This window comes from Sylvia atricapilla, chromosome 19, assembly GCF_009819655.1.
Source record: "Sylvia atricapilla isolate bSylAtr1 chromosome 19, bSylAtr1.pri, whole genome shotgun sequence".
NCBI lineage: Eukaryota > Metazoa > Chordata > Aves > Passeriformes > Sylviidae > Sylvia > Sylvia atricapilla.
The window spans coordinates 7,569,173-7,588,370 of record NC_089158.1 but is presented as its reverse complement, the minus strand read 5'-3'; the positions used below and the strand labels follow the sequence as shown (position 1 = coordinate 7,588,370).

General features: G+C 48.6%; 1 protein-coding gene across 2 annotated transcripts; it reads right to left on the bottom strand.

Moving 5' to 3' along the window:
* Positions 1-677: 677 nt before the first annotated feature.
* Positions 678-19,118, bottom strand: ADAMTS13 (ADAM metallopeptidase with thrombospondin type 1 motif 13). 2 transcript variants are annotated; one of them, XM_066332850.1, is made up of 29 exons: positions 18,787-19,118; positions 18,396-18,462; positions 17,321-17,604; positions 17,034-17,175; positions 16,545-16,684; positions 15,886-15,969; positions 15,684-15,808; positions 15,275-15,421; positions 14,800-14,934; positions 14,144-14,294; positions 13,447-13,551; positions 12,867-13,018; positions 12,703-12,766; positions 12,064-12,190; positions 11,568-11,716; positions 10,123-10,243; positions 9,700-9,780; positions 9,255-9,436; positions 8,694-8,829; positions 6,983-7,112; positions 6,194-6,383; positions 5,834-5,948; positions 5,385-5,514; positions 4,349-4,553; positions 3,590-3,872; positions 2,969-3,115; positions 2,338-2,514; positions 1,826-2,010; positions 678-1,550 (listed from the first exon to the last, which is right to left on the bottom strand). In XM_066332850.1, the coding sequence occupies exons 1-29, from the start codon at positions 18,850-18,852 to the stop codon at positions 1,392-1,394; spliced, it is 4,179 nt and encodes a 1,392-aa protein (XP_066188947.1). In that variant the 5' UTR covers positions 18,853-19,118; the 3' UTR covers positions 678-1,391. The 2 variants fall into 2 exon arrangements, with proteins under 2 accessions (XP_066188947.1, XP_066188946.1); XM_066332849.1 differs by having other exon boundaries at positions 5,834-5,951; positions 18,787-19,000.
* Positions 19,119-19,198: the final 80 nt, after the last annotated feature.

Sequence of the window (19,198 nt, the reverse complement as noted above, 5' to 3'; positions counted from 1 at the left end):
AAGGGATTAAGGAAAGGATGTCTTTTCATTACCATCTCCTGTCAGACAGGAAATGAAGGCCCAGGGCCTGCATCACCCACACACTGCAGAGGGATGGATAGCTGATGTATCCAGCTCCTCGAGGATCTCACTTCAGGAATCTATTTTCTGGCTCTTCCACGAATGGGACGTAAATCTGGAGGCTGGCAAGCAAAAAACTCCAGCTTTAACCAGCAAAAACAAACAAAAAAAACCCCCCAGCTATTAATTAAGAAGAGTATTTGTGGTTGTAGAAGGATGCCAGAGAATCCAACTGAGAGAAAGCAGGAGCAGGGTTACAACTGCCCAGGCAGAACCATTTATTGCATCCAGCCTGAAGAGCAAGTGCAGATGTGTCCAGCCAGGCTCCAGGTGCAGAAAAGACCCTTAAAGCACTATATTGTGATTTTAAGGAGGATGACAGATTTGGACCAAAGCACAGCCCAATATTCAAGTTACTAAAAAAAAAAAAAAGAAATAACATAAAAAATACATTTAAGTGAAACTTGTGTGAATATTTGCCACTGCTCTAAAATCCCTCTTCCTGCCACAGCCTGTCCATGCAGCCTCAACCACAGATCTTGTCAAATGAAGATACAGACTGATAGCACAGCTACTGTTCTTATCTGAGTAAGTCAGACCTGGCATCAAACCCGGCATTAGGAGACAGAATTCTTTTATTTTCTCACAGAAAAGAAGTGGTGGTATCACTGTCAGATATCCAACAGCAGAACCACAGAAAGGGTGGCTGGGGAGGGACCTCAGGATGTCATTTAGTCCTCCCACATAAAACCAGCTGTCACTATGGCTTGCCCAGGCCAGCAGTGCCTCACTTCAGCCAACTTCTGAAAACATTCTAGCTTTAAGTGACCAGTCTTAGGGTGTCACTGCCCACCCCACACATCTCCTTGTGCTGGCACTTTATCCTCATACACATCTTTGCCTTCTTTATTCTGTTCCAGAACTTCACTGTGCCTCAGATTTGCAGGGCATTGACACTGCAAGAGAGTGAATTTAAAGGCTATAACATTACTTGTGATGTACAGAGGATTATACTGGAACACCAAGAAATCAAATGACTCTCCTAGAAGGTCCCACCACATTACAGAGGCATGGACACTCCAGTGCCCAAGTCACCCCCTGCAGATGTGTAAACTGCATTAATGCCAACCAAATCAGACAGAAAATCCATATGAGGAAGATTTGCTAAATATTTGGGGGTTACATGTCTTTTAAATGATCTTTATCAAGACTGAGATCCCAAAGTCAGCAGACATTGTTCTTACTCAACAGATGAGGAAGCAATCGCAAGATTAAAAGTGTGCTGTGAGCAGGCAGCAGTGACTAACTGGGCCTTTCTCAGGGCAGTGCTTTTATTTGGGCTCAATAGCATGATATTCAGCCCAGAAATGGGTTCTGTGATCCTTAACATTTTCATGGAATTCAATTTCAGCCTGGCTTCCTGTTGACTGCCACAGGAATTGCTGCTTCCCACGGAACACCACCGTCTTCATGGTGCTGACATCTCGGACCTGCAGGAAGAAAAACCAAACCATTTTATCTCAGCAGGCTACACATGAAATAAATACCTAAAAAAACACTGGACACTTGCAGATTGGTCACTCATCTGTGCTACAAGGTTAGAAGAAATACAGCTGATAACAGAAATTCTCATTCCCATCTACATTTACACGACAGAGAGCAGAGTCTCTGATTTGTGACTGAACTGTGCATCTGTGTGGAAATCTCTACTGGGGATGGGTTTGTTCCCATCCAAACCATCCCTCTGGGGCTCCTGGCTCCTCACCAGGATGTAGTTGAAGTGTGTCTGGTTGCCCTCAGGGCCCAGGTCGGTGTTGAGGGCGCGGATGGAGATGCGCTGCCGCGGAGCCACCGTGATGAAAGTCCGGCACACCACCTCCTGCCTCTCCTCAGGCAACTGCACAGGAGTCACTATCTCACCCTGGGGGCCAAACAGCTGCTGGTCACAGTCTGACAGGGCAAAGGGAGAAGAGAAAATGGCTTAGAGAAGTATCCAGCACCTCCAAGGAAAGAAAACACTTAAATTAAACACAAGCAGAACAGTTTCTGTAGGGATTTTCACCTGAAAACCTTCAAGCATCAGCAAACATCTGGGGGGAGTTTGCTTTAAAACAAAGGGGGAGTCCATAATTAATACTGATTGCAACACTCCTCAAGAAGGGGATTGTTAGCTGCTAAAAATGAGGCAAGGTTTCCATAGATTTCCACAGGCAACCACCATTCATGGAACTCTGTGGGCCTTCACCTAAAGCAAGAGCAAAGCTTTCAGTACAGTACCTTGGTAATACTTTTTGGTTGCAGTTCTGCTGCTGTACTGCAGAATGACCCCGTTTCCTGGCAGCACAACACGCTGTTTCACAATCAGTGTGTTGGTTCTGGAATTTATCAGTGACAGGGGGAGCTTCCTGCAGCCTGTCCTCCACATCATTCGCCCAGAGAACAGCAGGACCTCACCTGGAACGGGTGAGCACAGGGCCTAGAAACACTTTTATTTGAAGTAAAAGCCACAGTCTCTCTTATACAGGTCTGGAATCAAGTAATTTCTGCATCTTGTTTCTATCTTATCGAAATCTGTCATGAGAACAGGCCAGTTAACTGGTCTAACTGCTGATTCCAGCTAGAGGGTGCATTAGTTTTATAACAGGCCAAAACAAGCAGCTTCTTTAACCCCATAAGCTCCTTTCATCTCATCTCTACCAACAAAACCGGTAAGAAACCCCTGTGTGAGGGGAGGGCAAGCAGCATCTTCATTTTGTTCCATCTGGCAACAACTTGGTGGAACAGAAAGACTCAGTAAAATGATTTCAGAGATTCCAGGGGCTCCCCAGAGCTTTTCAAGGCACCAGAAAAAGCTTGAGATGCAGCTTTGCCAAAGGGCCAGGCTGGATCCCAGAGCTCCAGGCAGTACCTGCACTGCAGTTGAGGGAGCTCTCCAGGATGGTCACCGAGATCTCCTCCCTCAGGGGACGCCCGATGGCCACCGTGCAGCCCCTGCTCTCCACTCCTGTCATGTTGATGATGCCAGTGGCATTGAGAAAGAGGTTTCCACAGACACCTGGACAGTAAACACAGGTGAGAAACACACCCAGAAGGATCTACAGGGAAACAATTCCCTTTGTGGCACCATGAACAGGTAAGGTCACATATTCTGGGTAAAGCACAGGAAGAGTCACAGAATCCCAGAGCCACAGAACATCCTGAGCTGGACAGGACCCACAAGGGTCATGGAGTCCAACTCCTGGCCCTGCACAGGACAACCCCAAAAATCACACCACATGCCTGAGAGTGTTGTCTAAACACTCCCTGAAGTCTTGAGCTGCTGTCCCACAGGCTCCCAAGTCAAAAGAGTTTTGGCAAGCACGGGGAAGGGAGTTATTGTTCCTAGCTCAGGTAACATGGCCATGCTGGAACAGCAGGTTTTCCCTCCCAGCCAGATGTATTCCCTCCTATGCTCCTGTCCCTGTCTGGCAGCAGGATCACCACAGCCCAGCTGCACACAGGAAGCTCCTTTTGGCCGTGATCTCCTCACCTCCACCGGGCTTTGTCTGCTCCAGAGGGACATCCAGATCCTTGTATCTGTACTCTGTGGCAGCTGCAGCTGTTGTCAGGTGTGTGGCTGGTGTCACTGGCTGCAGCTGTGCCCCAGGGGACAGGGTCCCCTCCTGCTCAGGACAGGGCCCTGCGGAGCAGCCACGCACCACGATGGCCTTGGGGAAGTGCCGGCAGAAAAGGGGGTTCACGGGCTTGTGGGTCAGAGAGCTGAGGCAGAAATCCTGCCTGGTCTGAATGCCATTCCCACAGGATGTTGAACACTGCAGAAGAACAAACCCACAGGCTTTTATCACTGCATTGCAGTTGGTGTTTGGAAATCAATGCATTGATAAGCTCACGCATGATCTGGGGGGGGTTCACTGCTGCCCTTCTACCATCTGCCCTGTCAGTGCTCTTGTTCCATCAGCTATAAGATGCCCCACCCTCCAGGGGACCTTCCAAACTATATATTTAAATCGCAGAACCACTTCCTAAAAAAAAAAAAAAAATCCCCAAATATCTGCATTCCAGGAGAAAACATGCCAAAACCATTTCGAAGCTGCAGCCAAAACTTTAGCTGAGGAAGGTGGGAAGCAAACCTACAGCTGCTAAACACAGGGCAGTGGAAAGGACAAAAAACATCCCTGGAAACAGTTCAGCATTTCTGTGGGAAGCCAAGAGACAAGGCAGGAGTTGTTATTTCTCCCCAGGGAAGGGAAGAGCTGGGAAAGTGCTGCATCTGAAGGGGAGCAGGTACCTCTGACCACTCGCTGAAGCTCCACTCGTACGAGCACGTCCGGATGACACAGGGGACACTGGTGAGGGGCTTCTCTGCCACAGGGCACAAATGTTCCTCCTGCAAGACCTCTTGGCCATGCAGGATCTGCACACAGGTGACCAGCTGCACTGCTAAGCCCAGCCCACAGCTGGAGGAGCAGGGCCCAGCTGGGGTTACCTTCCACCTGACAGGGCAGGGAGGACAAAAAGTGAGTTAGCGATGAATGCCCACCCTGTCCCTCACTGCAGAAAAGGCACTGCAGCTCCCTCACCCTTCCTCCTTCTTCATCCTCTGCCTCACATGGTCTGTGGTACTTGGAATGCAGCCTAGAGCAGCTTTGGAGTTGAATACAAAGGGCATTCCCATTTTGCCTGCAGCCCAGAGATTTCAAATCCACACTGGATCTTACTCTGTGTCCATCACTGCCCTCCCCAGGGTGACACTCACAGGCTTAACTGCAGAAACAATCTTATCTCCCTCCAAAACTCACACACCACTGAACTCTGAGATCAGGATCAGACCCAGAGGCCCTGGGAGTGGCATCCTGTAAGAAACGTTCCAGTAGCTTTCCAGTCCCACAGCAAATAGGGCAGGGCAAGCTCACCACAAATCCTAAGGAAAGTGCAATGCGTTTCCTTCAGTTTTCAGAGCAGCTGTTCCAGATTCTGGGAGTATTTAATTCTAGCTACTTTCCTTGATGCTCTGTGGAAACTGTACAGCTGGCAAATGTGTCACCACCTTTTGCAGCTATGGATTTGTTCCTGCTTCCCCAGAGTAACAAGGGATCAAGACGTTTTCAGTTTTTCTCTGGACTCAGCCTCTGAGTACTACACTTATTTCTGTCTGAGATGCACCAGCCCAGGAAAGACTGTGACTTTTCTGAGTATGGAGCAGTGCTAGAGTGCTAGAGCTGGCTGTGCTCCCAAAGAAGGGGAGAGTAGCCTGACTCTTCTTTTACCTGCAGACAGAGAGAGAAAGGAAAGACCCCTCACTGTCTCATTGTCTCCTGGTTTACCTTGGTGGGCAGGGGTTGAGATCACAGACTTCCACTCTGCTCTCTGGCTTTGGCACTGGCTGACAGTTTTCCTCCTGGGTTTCTTCTTTGGTGTCAAAAGTCACACAAACATAGTGCAGCTGAGTCTTACCTAGGAAGGGAAATGATCTGACTGTGTGGTTTGGATGCAAGGGAAAATGGATCAGAAGTGTCACATCTGTGTGTACAAAACAAGCAAACTCTGCCCAAGCCATGGCACTCTCACTGCACTCATCCCCCCAGCTCTGAAGCACAGCAGCAGCCACACCACCCTCTAAATTATTCTTTCCAAGCCTGTTCCAAAAGAATTGTGATCACAGCTACAGTTAGAACTGTAGAGGGAGAAAGGCCAGGTTGGCCCCGAGGTTCCCAGGCACTGAACTCACACCTACAGCCAAACAACACTTCCCTGCAGCACAGAAAGGCCTCACCTCTACCACAGGAGACAGAACACTCCCCAGCTACAGGGCTCCAGACATACACAGTCCGATTTTCCAGCTGGACACGCCCAAGTGACTCCAGAGGCTGAAGTAAGCTTGCATCTTCCTCCTCAGAGCAGAGCAAAAAAACAGTTGCCCTAAACAAACCACCACGATGAACTAAGGGATCCAGCAGCCTAATTAAAGAGGGATGGAGCTGTCTAAAGTGACAGGATGGACTTTTAACTGGGCAGAGCAGTGGTGTAAACCACCCTCCAGGCTCCAGGAGTAAGATGGTGGTTCTTAAATAAAACAGTTAAAAGCGCAAAGCTCCCAGTGAGGTTCCTGAAAAGCCAAGCCAGCAAAACTCACTTTGTCCCAGCCCAAAGGGCAGACATTGACCACACATGGCACAAGGGAGAGGGGTTTTTCTTCTGCTGGGCACAAGCTGTCATCCACCACAGTCTCCAGGCCAGCATGGAACTGCACACAGGTCAGGTTCTGCCGGGACACTCCAGTCCCACAGAGGGCAGAGCATTCACCTCTCTGAGACAGCTTCCACCTAAGAGGGAGACAACTGCATCACCTCATTTCCCATCTGGATCTGGAGGTTTATCACTCAGGCCACTGGTTACAGAAGTGGGTCATGTAGAGTATTCAGCTTCTTGTTGGAAAAGCTTTGTCTGGGTGTGGCTGAGAGGACAATTTGAGTCCTTTCACTGACAGCTTTCAAGGAGTAAAAGCACCTAAGCTAAGGGCCTGTAGTTGACAGTGCAATCACTTTTTATTGGACACTAAAATGTCTCTGAGGGCAGGCTTGGCCCTTGGTCCTCCTTCCTAAATAATCAACACAAGGGTCAACCCTCTTTGCTGGCACCATCTTGGAAAGGATGAGAGGCACCTTCTTCTGGCCATACCCTCAAAGTATCTTCATTTATCAAATTACTGTAAAACACTGAAGGACTATTTCCCATTCCTTCAGCTGACATCTCAATTATCTCACAGGGCCAGGAAAGACAGAATGTGGTTTGGGATCTGTTATAAGTAGGAGGAAACTACTTCATACTTCTCCTTTTTTTGTTCTTGCACAACAGATATACAGAGCCTGAGTTAAGTGGCAGAGAAAAGCAGGAATTGAGCTGAGCTCCCAGGAACACCAACCTGTAGAGGCACGGCTCCAGGGCACAGGGTTTGTGCCCTGGGAGAGGCTGTGGCAGCTCCAGACAATGCTGATCCTCTGTGACTTCATTCTTGGTCTGATCGAAGCACACATGAGCCACTGGCTGCACCCCTGGGACATAAAAGGAAAAGGAATTGATTATAACCAAAGTGAACAGCTCCTCTCTGTTGTGGAAGGAAGATGCAGGAATACAGGAAGTCTGATTTTGCTTTACTCCATCACCTGGCTAAGAAAATGGGGTGTGTGGGAATTCAGACTTCCTGTGAACACACAAACCCCTTCTTTGTTTGATATAACCTCCCTCCAGAGTTTTAAAGTGATTTTCCCAGGTGAGCAGCCCAGCAGAGGAGAGGTTTGATGGATAATCCACTGCCAAATTGAAAAGGTTGCTCTAAAGTGGCCTTTAGAAAGAACAAGGATATCAATCATAATTTGGAACAAACTCCTTCTAATGATCTGACTGATGAGGGACAGCAAATAAGCTCTAGGAGGGAGCTGGTTTTAAATGCCTTTGTGTAGAAGTGACCAGGTAGCATCATCACACAGCTCTCATGCTCAAACAGCACCAACCTCCTCAAAGGCATCACCAACAGCCAAAACCAGAGGTACTGGGAGACAAACTGGAGAATTCCAGTGCCTGCAGCAGGCAAGGAACAAAATATTCATAAGCTACAGCTATGAAGAAGATTTTTAATTATAATGAACATAAAAAGCAAAGCAGATGGAAAGTCAGACTCAAAGAAATTACAAGCAAAGCTAAAGGAGTCTCCTTTCAGTGAATGGGCTACAAGGAAAGTCAGGCATCCCTGAATCTCAAGCAGCATGACCCTGAGCACCAAAGGTCCAGAATCCATCAGCAGCCTTATCTTTGCTCTACCCTCCTTGTTTTCTAATAATGGCTATGCCTAAAGAGGGCAGTGCATCATTTTCAGCTCTCAAGGTGCAACTTCAGCCCAGATTCCCAACTTTCTGTTATTTTAAGTCCCGAGTTTCTCATTCTTTTTTCTGTTTGTGGCTGCATTAGCTGGAGGCTCTGGAGCATTTTGAGCTCTTTATTTCAGGGTTTCAGCAATCAGTCCACCTGGGGGGTTTGCTGGAGAAAAGCTCTCCAGGCATAACTAGTCGTGTAGATTGACTCCCATAAATATTCATTAATGCATTTTCTAAATCCTTGTCACAGAAGTCTTGAGAGGCCTGACAGTGTCATCTGAATTATCTGGTAAAGAAGAAGTCAGGCCATCTATCAGAGTGAACTGTTACAATCTGCATTATGATTCCTTCAGGGAGACAGAAAGGATTAGCCATGGCACAGAAATAGAATCCTAAGAAGGAAGTTTCACAATTAGCTCTGAGGCTTTAGTTAGACACCAGATACCCCTTTGGTCTCAGACTTCTGATGTTTAGCCAAACTTCAAGTTACAGTCTTCAGTAACATTGAAACATCTCAGAAAATTATTTAGTCTTAAAACCAAGAGTTCAGTTAAAACCTATTTTAAAATCCTCTCCATGATCAAACATTTCAGTACCATTTTGCTGATTTGTTAATTTAATTCAAAAGCTCTACCACTCTTTTCTTTGGTTAATTGAACACTAGGAACTGCAGCAATCATCTCCAGCATTCTGCTTTGAAATTCAGTTCAGACCAAAGCAGAAGTCTCCATAAAAAGTAAAGACTGTGTCCTGCTGCCTCACCTTCCCCACAGGTCACTGAACAGGGGCCCTGCTGGGGAATCCACACATAGGTCAGGTTCTCCCTGGGGACAAAGTAGCTGAAGGTGATGTCTGGGTTGGTGGCTTTGCCATATTCTTTTGTGTACCTCCTGTAGACCTGGGGAAGGAAAAAACTGTGGTCAATGCACAAGAAAACTTGGATTTATTTCTTAGGATGCAGGAAGGAGAAGCCAGTCTCCCTTCTTTTCATCCAATGCTGAGCCTCACTGCAATGCCTCAGTCCCAGCCAGATGCAGTCAGAGCACTCACCCTGTGAATTCTGGGCACTCAAAGTGATTAAGCCAAGCAGAAGGTTTAACTCAGTGTGGTTTTCCCCACACAACCACCCCCAGAGCTGCAGGAAGCCTGTGAACCTGAAGACATTCCCAAGAAGAGCAACACTATCAACTCTTCAGTGAAAACCCTCTCCCTCAGCCTTGGACACAAAGTCACCTGAATTCAGCACACCAGGATTCTGCAGCAAAGCCACCCAAATCAGGCCACTGCTGACTGGCCCCTTCCATCTCTGCTGCTTTAATTCACCTGTATTTCAATTTCTTCCTGTGTTGGCCCATCCACGTGGATTTCCTCTAGGTTTGGCAGGTTGTCCTGGGTGAGAAACACTTGGTATTTGATCTGCCTGTCCTCCAAAGCTGACGGGTAGGTGACATTCAGTGAGATTTTTCCTTTTCCAGCCACCACGTACTCTCCTTTAACCTTGACAGCTGGAGAAGCCAGAGGAGCAGTGAGGTTAAGAGACATGATGTGGTCACCAGGATCTCCTGGTGCTGGCAGATGCTGGCTGCCCACTTGGTAGGAACCAAGTTTGATCCAAATTTGGCATCCCATGGAGCGTGGCTCCAACAGCTTCCCACTGGAGAGCACCCCAGAGGCAAAATGCAGCACCAAAAATTCCATTTCTTTGTTGTTTGCACAAGCTCCTCTCAGCCCTGTCTGCCTCCCCTCCTCTCCTTTTCACTGCACTCACCCAGGTGTGTGAAGAGAGGCCTCCTGTTGGTGACATGGACCGAGGTGGTGTTGTAGGGCAGGGACAGAAATGTCACATACTCTGGAAGGGTGTAAAAGAGGAAAGATTTTGGTCACCTTCCATCCCTGAAACTCTGTGGGAAAGGATGGGGATTGCAGCACAACTCCTAAATTCACCCCGACCCTGCTCCTTGCCTGGAACACAGTGATGGTGACACAGCAAACACAACTGAGCTGCTTTCTGTGTCCTGTTCTCACATTTCTTTAGCCATTCTGCCTACCTCCCTCAGCACTGACCACCCAAAATCCATCTCCACACCCTCCATAAAATGAAATCAAGCAGAAGCAGAAGGGAGAAGTCATACACAGAAGATTTGGGACACTGCACACAAACACACAAAGCCTGAGGGGGAGGATTACCCACCTGCAGCTTTCCCTTCTGTATAAGATCCACTCACTCTGGTGCAAGTGGAGTTGTCACCCCCACAGACCTTGCAGGGATCCATGGCCTTCCTGGAGCCCATCTGGCCATCACACCCGAAGGCCTGAGCAGAGGGGAGAGTCTGTCAGCCTGGCCTGCTCTGAGAAAACAAGCCAGCAAAAGCAACATTGCCCAGTTCCTGAAACTGCCCTTTCCATTTGGAATTTGGATTCAGGAAGACAACAAAGGGAAGGATGGGTTTGTACCTAGAGCTGCCACTGGACAGCAGTGTGCAAAGCCAGGGGCTGGGAGGTCTTAGCTGAGAGCACGGCTCTCAGTAACTGTGACATTTTCTTTCCCACAAGAAGCAGCCCAAAAAATCTCTCCTGTGACCGAAACTCAAAGCTCTGTGCTCTCTTCTGCTTCCCTTTCTGGAGGGAGGGAGGAAAGGAGGAAAAAGCAAAAGCCCAGGAGAACACTAAACATGAATGGCAGGTTCTAAGGAATCTTTTAGCTCCCCAGACTCCAAAGCCAAACCTAGCTCACATCACTTCAGTCTCATGGAACTCAGAAGAGAGATTCTATCCCCATTCCCACAAACAAGACTAATTTACACAAAGCTACAGGAGGATCTCAGCAGGCTTAACAGCAAAACATGTGGAACTGCTGAATTTATGCTGGAGCCACTGATCCCAGGCTTTGGAAGCTGCCATAACATGCATATTTATCACTGCTGCCAATAAAACAGCCAAAATCAGAACAGGTTGTGCCTACACCCTCTGCTGTTCATGGGGGGAAACACTCCACAAAACATGGTGAGCACAAGGATAATGAGAAAAACATAAAATTTACAGAGAGTATTCTGGGAATGTAAAGAAACAACAGAAAACATCCACCCGGGTCAGCACTGAGCAGTTCCTCAGATGCAGACAGCGCGGGGGAGTTGGATCCAAGGTCATCAGGAAAGAATGCCTTCCTCAGGTCCAATGCAGAAAAAAACTCCAGGAGTTATAGTTCAATTTCGATCAGCAATACTCCAAAAATCAATTTGTTGCCTTGTGATCCCCAGGTTTTGCTTCTTATCTTGCCACTGACTCAGTGATTCAAGGCATGGAACTTCCCTCCAAGACAGTCAGCGTTTTATGGGGCTAATTACAGCAGGCAAGCTGAGCAGCTAATGATGTCTCCTCCACCAACACATAAACCAATTGCTTCTTGGATTAGGGATGAATAGCCCTGTGTGTTTACTGCATAATTAGCAGAATGTCTTATCTAGAGGGCATTGGATGCACAGACAGAGCAGTAGATTTTTGGACTCCATCCAACACACCAAGAACAAAACTCTCTTCTGAGAAGAGCTCGCTCTGTTATTTGGGACACTGTTTTTTCCTGACTCCTTTGGTGCAGATCACCTGTCAGGGGCTCACCTGGACTCCCCAGTCACTTACTCTGCATCTCCCCATCACACACAGGTGGAGATCCCTGTGGTGCTCCGTGTCATCCTGCTCACACCTGGTGCCATCCAGGAACTTGTCCCCGCGGCTCACCATGAACTCCTTGCCCACAGCCCTGCACATGTGCTTGCAGAGCAGGTCCCCTGGAGCAGGCAGGCACAAGGAAGGAGTTACTCTCTCAGAAAGGCATGTGGCTGCTCATCAAGCAATGGGAAAAAGCCCAGAGAGGTTGTGGACTCTCTGGAAGCGTCCAAGGCCAGGTTGGACACAGCTTGGAGCAACCTGGGATAGTGGAAGGTGTCCCTGCCCATAGTGGGATGAGTTTTAAGGTCCCTTCCAACCCAAGCATTCTGGGATTCTGTGATCTCTCAGAAAGCACCCAGGTTTCATGTGGAAACACAAACACTCAGTGGAACAGTCTTTTCATTGCAAAGTACAGACAGGTCCATGAGCAGTCCCTGCACACACTGAGGTTCCAGACACTCCTTACCTTTGGCAAAGCCAACAGCAGAGGTCCAGGTGTAAAAGGATGGTGTTTCTACATCAAGGTACAGTGGCTTTAAATTTGTTGCTGCACATTGTTCAGTCATGAAGTCCTGCTGGGTCATCAGACAGGCCTGGATCCCAGAGAGATAATTGTGTAAGGAAAGGAAGTGACTGAGCACTGACATTTTAACCCTCTAGCTAAAGGCAAAATGCAGTGGCTGGTGACTAAAACACCCAAACTGCAAAGAAAGAAAACCATTTTAAAGGGAGGCTCCAGGATATGCAGAGAATTGTGCTTGGAAGCTGCTATCTTTGCAATTTATACAAAATTAATAGATAAGGAAAACAGGAACAATACAAGACAGCACCTCTGGGGAAAACCATCACTGTGAGTCACTATTTTCTCAGCATCTGTCCTGCTATTGGGGCATAGAGAAAATGCTTCATTACATGTGAACAAAGCTATTAAATAATCCTGCTGGCCTTCCATGGCACAAATACCTCTCCTGCTGTCAGATAGATAGAGGCTGCACACCAGGTCTTTACCAGAGCAGTCAGCTGTGGGAAGGACAGTCACAAAACACCCAGCCCTCAACGGATTCAGCAGTAAGACAGAAGTTCAGACGATGCTGAGCTCCATTACCTGTGTATTGCACATCTGTGCTTCCATGCTGGCACCGTGGCACTCCTGCCCCCCAAAAGCAGGCCTGGAAATGACAGAAATCCTCAGCAGAGGTTGTTTTGTCCCAGGCAGAGAGGAAGACTCAGCCCCGAGGCCCTGAGCCCAGGCAGGTGCCCACATCTCACCTGGGGTTGTTACAGAAGCGCTGCCTCAGCACCACCCCCCCACCGCAGCTGCGGGAGCAGGGAGAGAGGGGGCTCCAGGCTGACCAGTGCCCATGGACCACAGCCATGGGGTTCAGCTCCTCCAGAGAGCTGCACTGACCCTTGGAGCACCACTAGGAACAAGAACACACAGAACTGGCAGCAGTGAACACAACAGGGCTGGGGTCTAAAAGGCTGGAACAAGTCCCTGGCAGGCCAGTTACAGAGGATCCCAAAGTGAATGAGGCACCTTCTCACAAGAGGCTGAAGAGTCCCCTTCCCAATTAGGGTCTAACATGAGGCTGAGGTCAAAGCAAAGAGCAGGGAGGTCATTTCAAGCAGAAAGAGAGCTCAGGTATTACACTACAGAACTGCAAAGCAGCTCCAGAGATAAAGACAAGGTGGAAAGACCAAGACCAGGACATAACGGTACCAGTTTAGGACTGGTTTCAGCTCCCTGGACATGGGGCAGTGAGTGCCAGGTACCTTACAGACACTGACAAGGCTTTGCTGTCTGAGCTCCACGGCCCCCACACCCACTCCTGGTGGGCGCCTTCCTTACCTTGTTGATTCCACACTCAGTTCCATCCAGGAGGGGAACCAGGAGCCGAGTACAGCTGGATTTGTCTGCTGGTTGCACATGGCATGAGAGAACTTTACAGATGTCCTGGTGTGACAAGAAAATCAGGAAGTTCAGGGAGTCAGGCTCAACAACACAGCAGTCCCAAAAGTCTAAATAGTGCATGTCCCAATAATGCAAGTTTCTTCATTTTTCCTGCTATTGGCCAAAAGCTGTGGGCAAGTCAAAAGATCATCACTGTAGTGATCACTAGCTGTAATGCTGGAAGATGATCAACTGGAGCAATTAAAGCTTCACCCACCTTAGTGTTTCCTCATTAACAAAACTTGTCCAGATGGCATCTATTAAACAAGCTGTGCTTCCCAGACAAAGGGATTTGAGCTGTGGCAGGGAAGCTGGAGGAATCCAGCAAACAAGAACTCCCCAAGGCAGGACCCTGAGTGGGTGCACCCAGCACTGCCAGCTGTGCACAACTGTGCAAACCTTGCTGGAGATGCACATGGAAGAAAGGAGGTGATGGAGAGAAGGGAAACATTTTGAAAGCTTTGCCAAGAAATCTGTGGCAGAAAAGCACCTTCGATCCCTTCAGAATAAAAACGCTGCCAGATCCTTCTCCCAGATTTTGGCTCCTGAGCATTTCCCTGCTGCCCTTAGGAAGACAGACAAACTTTCTACCTACAACATTGCTGTCAGCGAAGGTGCAAGCTGTGGCCACGCTCCCAAAGGCTATTTTACACTGCTCATCTGCTCCGTAGTACAAGCCAGGCTTCCACCCCGGGATGCTGCCGTCCATGTCCGGCAGGTCATTCAAGCAGCTTGTTTGGCCTGTACTGATAGAAACATGAGGAATAACACTTTCCCAGCTGTGGGTAGTGAGGACAAGGACATGTTTGCAAACTTGTGCTGAGTTTCACTCTGGGAGTTGGCCGCTGCTTTCCCAGACAACACATGCTCGCTGTGGGCTGGGATGGATTTAGTTGCAGCAGCTGCCTGGAGATGCTCACAGTTCCCTGTTGCTGGAGTTCAATCCCATTCCTGCACCCAGCCAGCACAGCCTGCAGTGCCTGTCTGAGCCTGGATGCTCTGATGATGTAAATAAAATGTGCAGGCTGAGCCAGTGTCTGAGAAATCCAACCCAGCCCACAGGCACCAACCAAAGCCACTTCCAGCTACGTGAAGCAAAAAATGGGTTTAACCTCAGCAACAAGTGCAAAGAAATAAACAAGCCTTAAGCTTTTCATTGTTCCTCATTTTTCAATATACTTTTTTATTTTTTGAGGTTTTCTCTCCTAAGCTCTCAGCACAGGAAACTGAGGAACTCAACCATTCCCTTACCTGACAAGGGTCAGGAACTGCTCCCGACTGCACGGAGACCAGGTGAGGTCAATGCTGTTGTGGTTTCCTGCTGAGCCCATGATGTACCCACTGCTGCTGCACAGATTCCCCTCTCCATCGTGGGCAATGCCAAGGCTGCAACAGAAGCAGCACAGAGCCCTGAGGAGAAGAAATCCAGAGGCTGGATTTCCTCACAGCCTCCCTTCTCTAAGCAAGGACTGAGCTCCCTCTGCAGCCCTTCCTTCTACTGCTGTCACAAAGGGTTTCTCTCCTCTTTGCAGCTTCTAATTGTCACAGGACATGCAGGAATGCAAGAAATGCAAGGAACTTTTTCCAAAATAATCCATCATGATGATCAAAAGGGTTAGAATAACCCATGGGAAATGGAAATTCCCTTTTATGTCAAGAGGTCCTTTTGCTTCTTTCCTCCAACTGTTTTTAGCTGAATAAAACCTACTGGGAGCTTCCTACTGACCTGTGCCCAATCTCATGGGCTATGGTGACTCCAAGGTCAAAGCCAGTGTCCTGGGTAATGACACAGCTCCAGAAGGAGGAGCAGACTCCCCCTAACTGAGTCACTCCACGAAGCTCCTTGTTCCCATCCGGCAACTCCAGGTCAAACCTAAAGTAAGGGAGACACAGAGAGAAAAGATCAAAGAACACTCACAGCTGAAAAAACCAAATTTAGACATTCAGCTGAATTTATCTGAGCTTTCCTGGTCTAGCTTTGCCAGCTATCTAACATTTCTTTTGACACCAGTGCCCACTGCTCAAATTTTATGATGGTCCCACATTAAAAAATCCAAATGTCCACAGACAAGCAGAACAGAATAAAAGGACCTAATCCTATTTCCCAGTCCCTCCCAGGGCAGGGAGCTCAGCACCTGGTGATGTAGAGGACAATGTCAGCATGCTGGGGGTCAGAGTCGTTCTGGGGGTTCACCTTCTTGCTCCACTCACAGACACTGATGAGGGAGGAGGTGATGTTGGTTGTGATGTTCACCTCTGCCTGCAGGGAAGGCACATGTTGGCACATTGCAAGCAGCTTTGAGCTTGGACAACACCCAGACACAGCCCTCCCCTTACCTCAGGCTCTCTCAAAACCAGCATTTGCATGAGGTGAACTCTGAAATGAGCCCCCAGTGAGGCATCTCTGAGCAGCTCTGCTCCCTGAGAAGAGACAGAAAGGATTCAATAAAGAAGAGGCCCTGGGGACTCCCACTCCCTGTTCCCAAAAACTGGGCTGCACTCATGGCAAAGGTAACTACAACACCAATACAATCCCTACAAATGTGAATAAATCTGTCAAGAGATGAGAAGTGGTTGGATTTGTCAGATACTCTGAAGCACAGAGAAGAATCTGGATGAAAAGTTTCATAGGGTAGAATGACTGCTAAAGACTTTTCTGCAGTACACACAGAGAAAAATTCTTAGCAACAGCAAAAAGAGACATGAAAATTCTGCAATAGAAATAGAACAGTGAAATGTAAAATATAAGATTGATTCAGTGGATTTAGCTGCATCCCACTGAAAGCAACAGGGTGAGAAAGCTCCTTACCCGAGTTGCAACACTAGTAATGAAATTAAGAGCTGTGTTTTTGATACGGCTTTTAAATCCTCTAAGATCTTCTTTTACTCATGCAGCTCCTTGTACAAGGGAATTTGGGGAATTTCATGCCCAGGGAAGCACAGAGGAATGCCCAGCACATGAGCAGGGTCAGGATCCCAAACACAGAGCCACTCACAATGTTCAGGTTGGCCAGGACGTATCGCTCCGTGTCCTCCTTGTGGTACAAGTAAACATCTGGCCCTGCCACCACCATCAGCTCCAGATGTTTGACAGCTGCCTCAGCCCTCTTGTGCAGGCGAGGAGGAGCTTGCCCTGCTGGACAGCACAAAGGGACACCAGGAGGCTCAAATACACCGTAAAAGGTCCCACAAATCCACTCCCTCTCCCCAAAGGCTGCAATAACTCAACTGCGAGTCCACTTCTCCAGGGGTTTGCTCAGCTTTCCCACTTCTATTGGTGTCTTTCACCTGTCAACAGCTTTAACAACACACCTGTGCTACCAAAATAACAACCACCCCCAGCAAACACTGTGGTCACACCTCGGCGAGGCGAGAAACAGTTTCTTCAAGGTTACTCGTGTATTTGTAAACACAAATTTTTCCTCTGAGCTCATGGAAGCACTCCTACCACCAGCAGGAGACAGCTCCCTCTCCATGGCTGTTACCTCTGGCTGGCTTTGCCTGTCTTGCAGCACTTTTGAAGAGGATGTGGGGGCTGGAGAAGCCGAGGTCCTTCAGCAGAGCCACATCTTTGCTCCTGACTGGCCTGATGTGAACGTTCTCCTCACCCACGGTGACGACTCCTTGCTGAAGCAGATAAAATCCCACCTCTGAGTTATTCCAAAGACATTTGCTATCCATGGAGATGGCAAAGATTTATTCAGTGGGTGGCTCACACACGGTTGGTGCACGAAGCTGCCAACCCCCAAAGGCTGTTTCTGCTCATACTCACCAGCTGCCCTTCACAATAAGTGACTCTGCTCCTGGCCCCAGGAGGCTGCAGGGCCTTTCCACCTGCAAAGCAGTTCCTTGGGAATCTCTTCAGTAAAATAAAGGAAGAGTTCACCACCTGGCTGCTCACAAAGGAGGAGGAAAGGAGGGCATGGTCCTGGAGGAATTCAAAGGCATAGAGCTGGCCCCAGGCCTGGATGGAGCAATGCTGGACACGACAGGACCTCAGCCCAAAATGTTCTTCTTGACAAGGGCAAGTTGGCTCAGCCACAACAAACTCAGGTACTGGAAGAAATGAAACAAGACCAGAACAATGGGAGCAGTTATGAGGAAGGATGATGCAAAAACACCCAATGTAAGGTCAATATCCCCAGGAAAAATACCCTACAAATGACAACTGCAGCCTCTTGGTGTGGTGGAGTCAACAGGCAGAGAATTTCTGTGCTTTTGTGAGGATAATCTCACTGGGAACACACAACAGAAACTGGCACCGAATTTATTGGAGCTTTTGCTCTCTCAATAAGGAGAATAATTTATCTAAAAAACGCTGAGACAGTTTTGTTCCTGCAGATTTTAACTGAATGGGAATTATCACAATGCAGACAAAGACACTGGGATGAGCACTAGGTGAACTCACAAGGAGACAACACCTTTCCTTTATGGATGTGAGGCTTCAAAACATATCTTTATTCTGAACTACCATCAATCTAGACCCAGAATACAAATCTCTTTGTGCATTTATTTAAAAAAAAATTAACAATTATTTAAAGTTCCCCTTAGTCCAAAGCTCTTGTCAGAAGATCTGTTAATCTCATAGAAAAACATCAATAGAGAGAATGGGGAGTGCAGCAGAAATGTGCAAAGGGATTGAACACATCTCCTTCAGCAGATTTTAAATTCAGACACATCTTTTCATTCACTCTCACACTGAAACGCCAGATGGTCTCGCTTGCACTGGGACTCAGAAACACCAAATGCTGGTCACATCAGGGGCTGTTAATCAGTGTCAACCACACAGGATTAGAAATCAAGGGACAGATGTGTTCTAAACCGAGGAAGGACTGAGCCCCGCATACCATCAGGCACCGAGCTGGTTCCAAAGTAAGACAAAACATCTTCCGCATCCAAAGCGCCGAGGAATTTCTGCAAGAAGAAGAAGAGCTTTATTGTTTTTCCACGAAAAACAAACGGACACGAGACTATCCCTTCCCTGGACCTGACCTGGAAGGAGCGCCAGCGAACAGCTCAGCAAGCGCCAGCGCCAAGTCCTCGTGCCTTTACTCCGCGCTTAAGCACGGGCTGCACAAGAGGAAACAGCTTTATCTTCGTGCTTAGCGAGCTCGGACGGAGTTTGGCTTACAACCGCGTCGTCTCTCTTTTCTTTTTTAATTTTTTTTTTTTTTTTTTTAGTTTTTCTGAGAAGCGGCGCGGCGTTCCTGGAAGGGCCGCCCCGGAGGTCAGACTCACCTCAGGGAGCCAGCACAGCCCCAGCGGCAGCACGGCGAGCGCCCGCAGCGCCAAGCTGATGGTCATGCCGGAGCAGCCGCGCTCCCCGAGCCCTGCACAAAGAGTTTTCGGCCCAAAGCATCACGTGGAGCGGAAGGGAAGAGCAAAACCAGCCTTGGAGCAAACAGAATTTGGGCAAACAGGCTTTGAGCAAACACGCTGTGAGCGGGGGCGCGGGGGGCCGCGGCAGCACCGGCAGCTGGAGCGCGGCCGCTCTTGCGCAATGTCCGCGGCTCCTCCAGAGCGGGCGCCAGCCGCGGCGGGCCAAGGGGCGGCTCGGGGGCCGTGTGGCCCTGGGGACACACCCGTGTGTGTGTGGGGATCACCCCGCGGGCCCCCAGCCCCGGAACCCCGGAACCGCCCCCTCTGTAGC

Excerpts from the sequence above, each read along its gene's own strand:
- ADAMTS13 (XM_066332849.1), bottom strand. The coding sequence starts at position 18,852 with ATGACCATCAGCTTGGCGCTGCGGGCGCTCGCCGTGCTGCCGCTGGGG. Across the intron at positions 14,295-14,799 it reads CAGTTCCTGACCCTTGTCAG|TACAGGCCAAACAAGCTGCT; the intron begins GTAAGGGAATGG and ends TGTTTCTATCAG. Across the intron at positions 3,873-4,348 it reads GCTTCAGCGAGTGGTCAGAG|TGTTCAACATCCTGTGGGAA; the intron begins GTACCTGCTCCC and ends GTTCTTCTGCAG.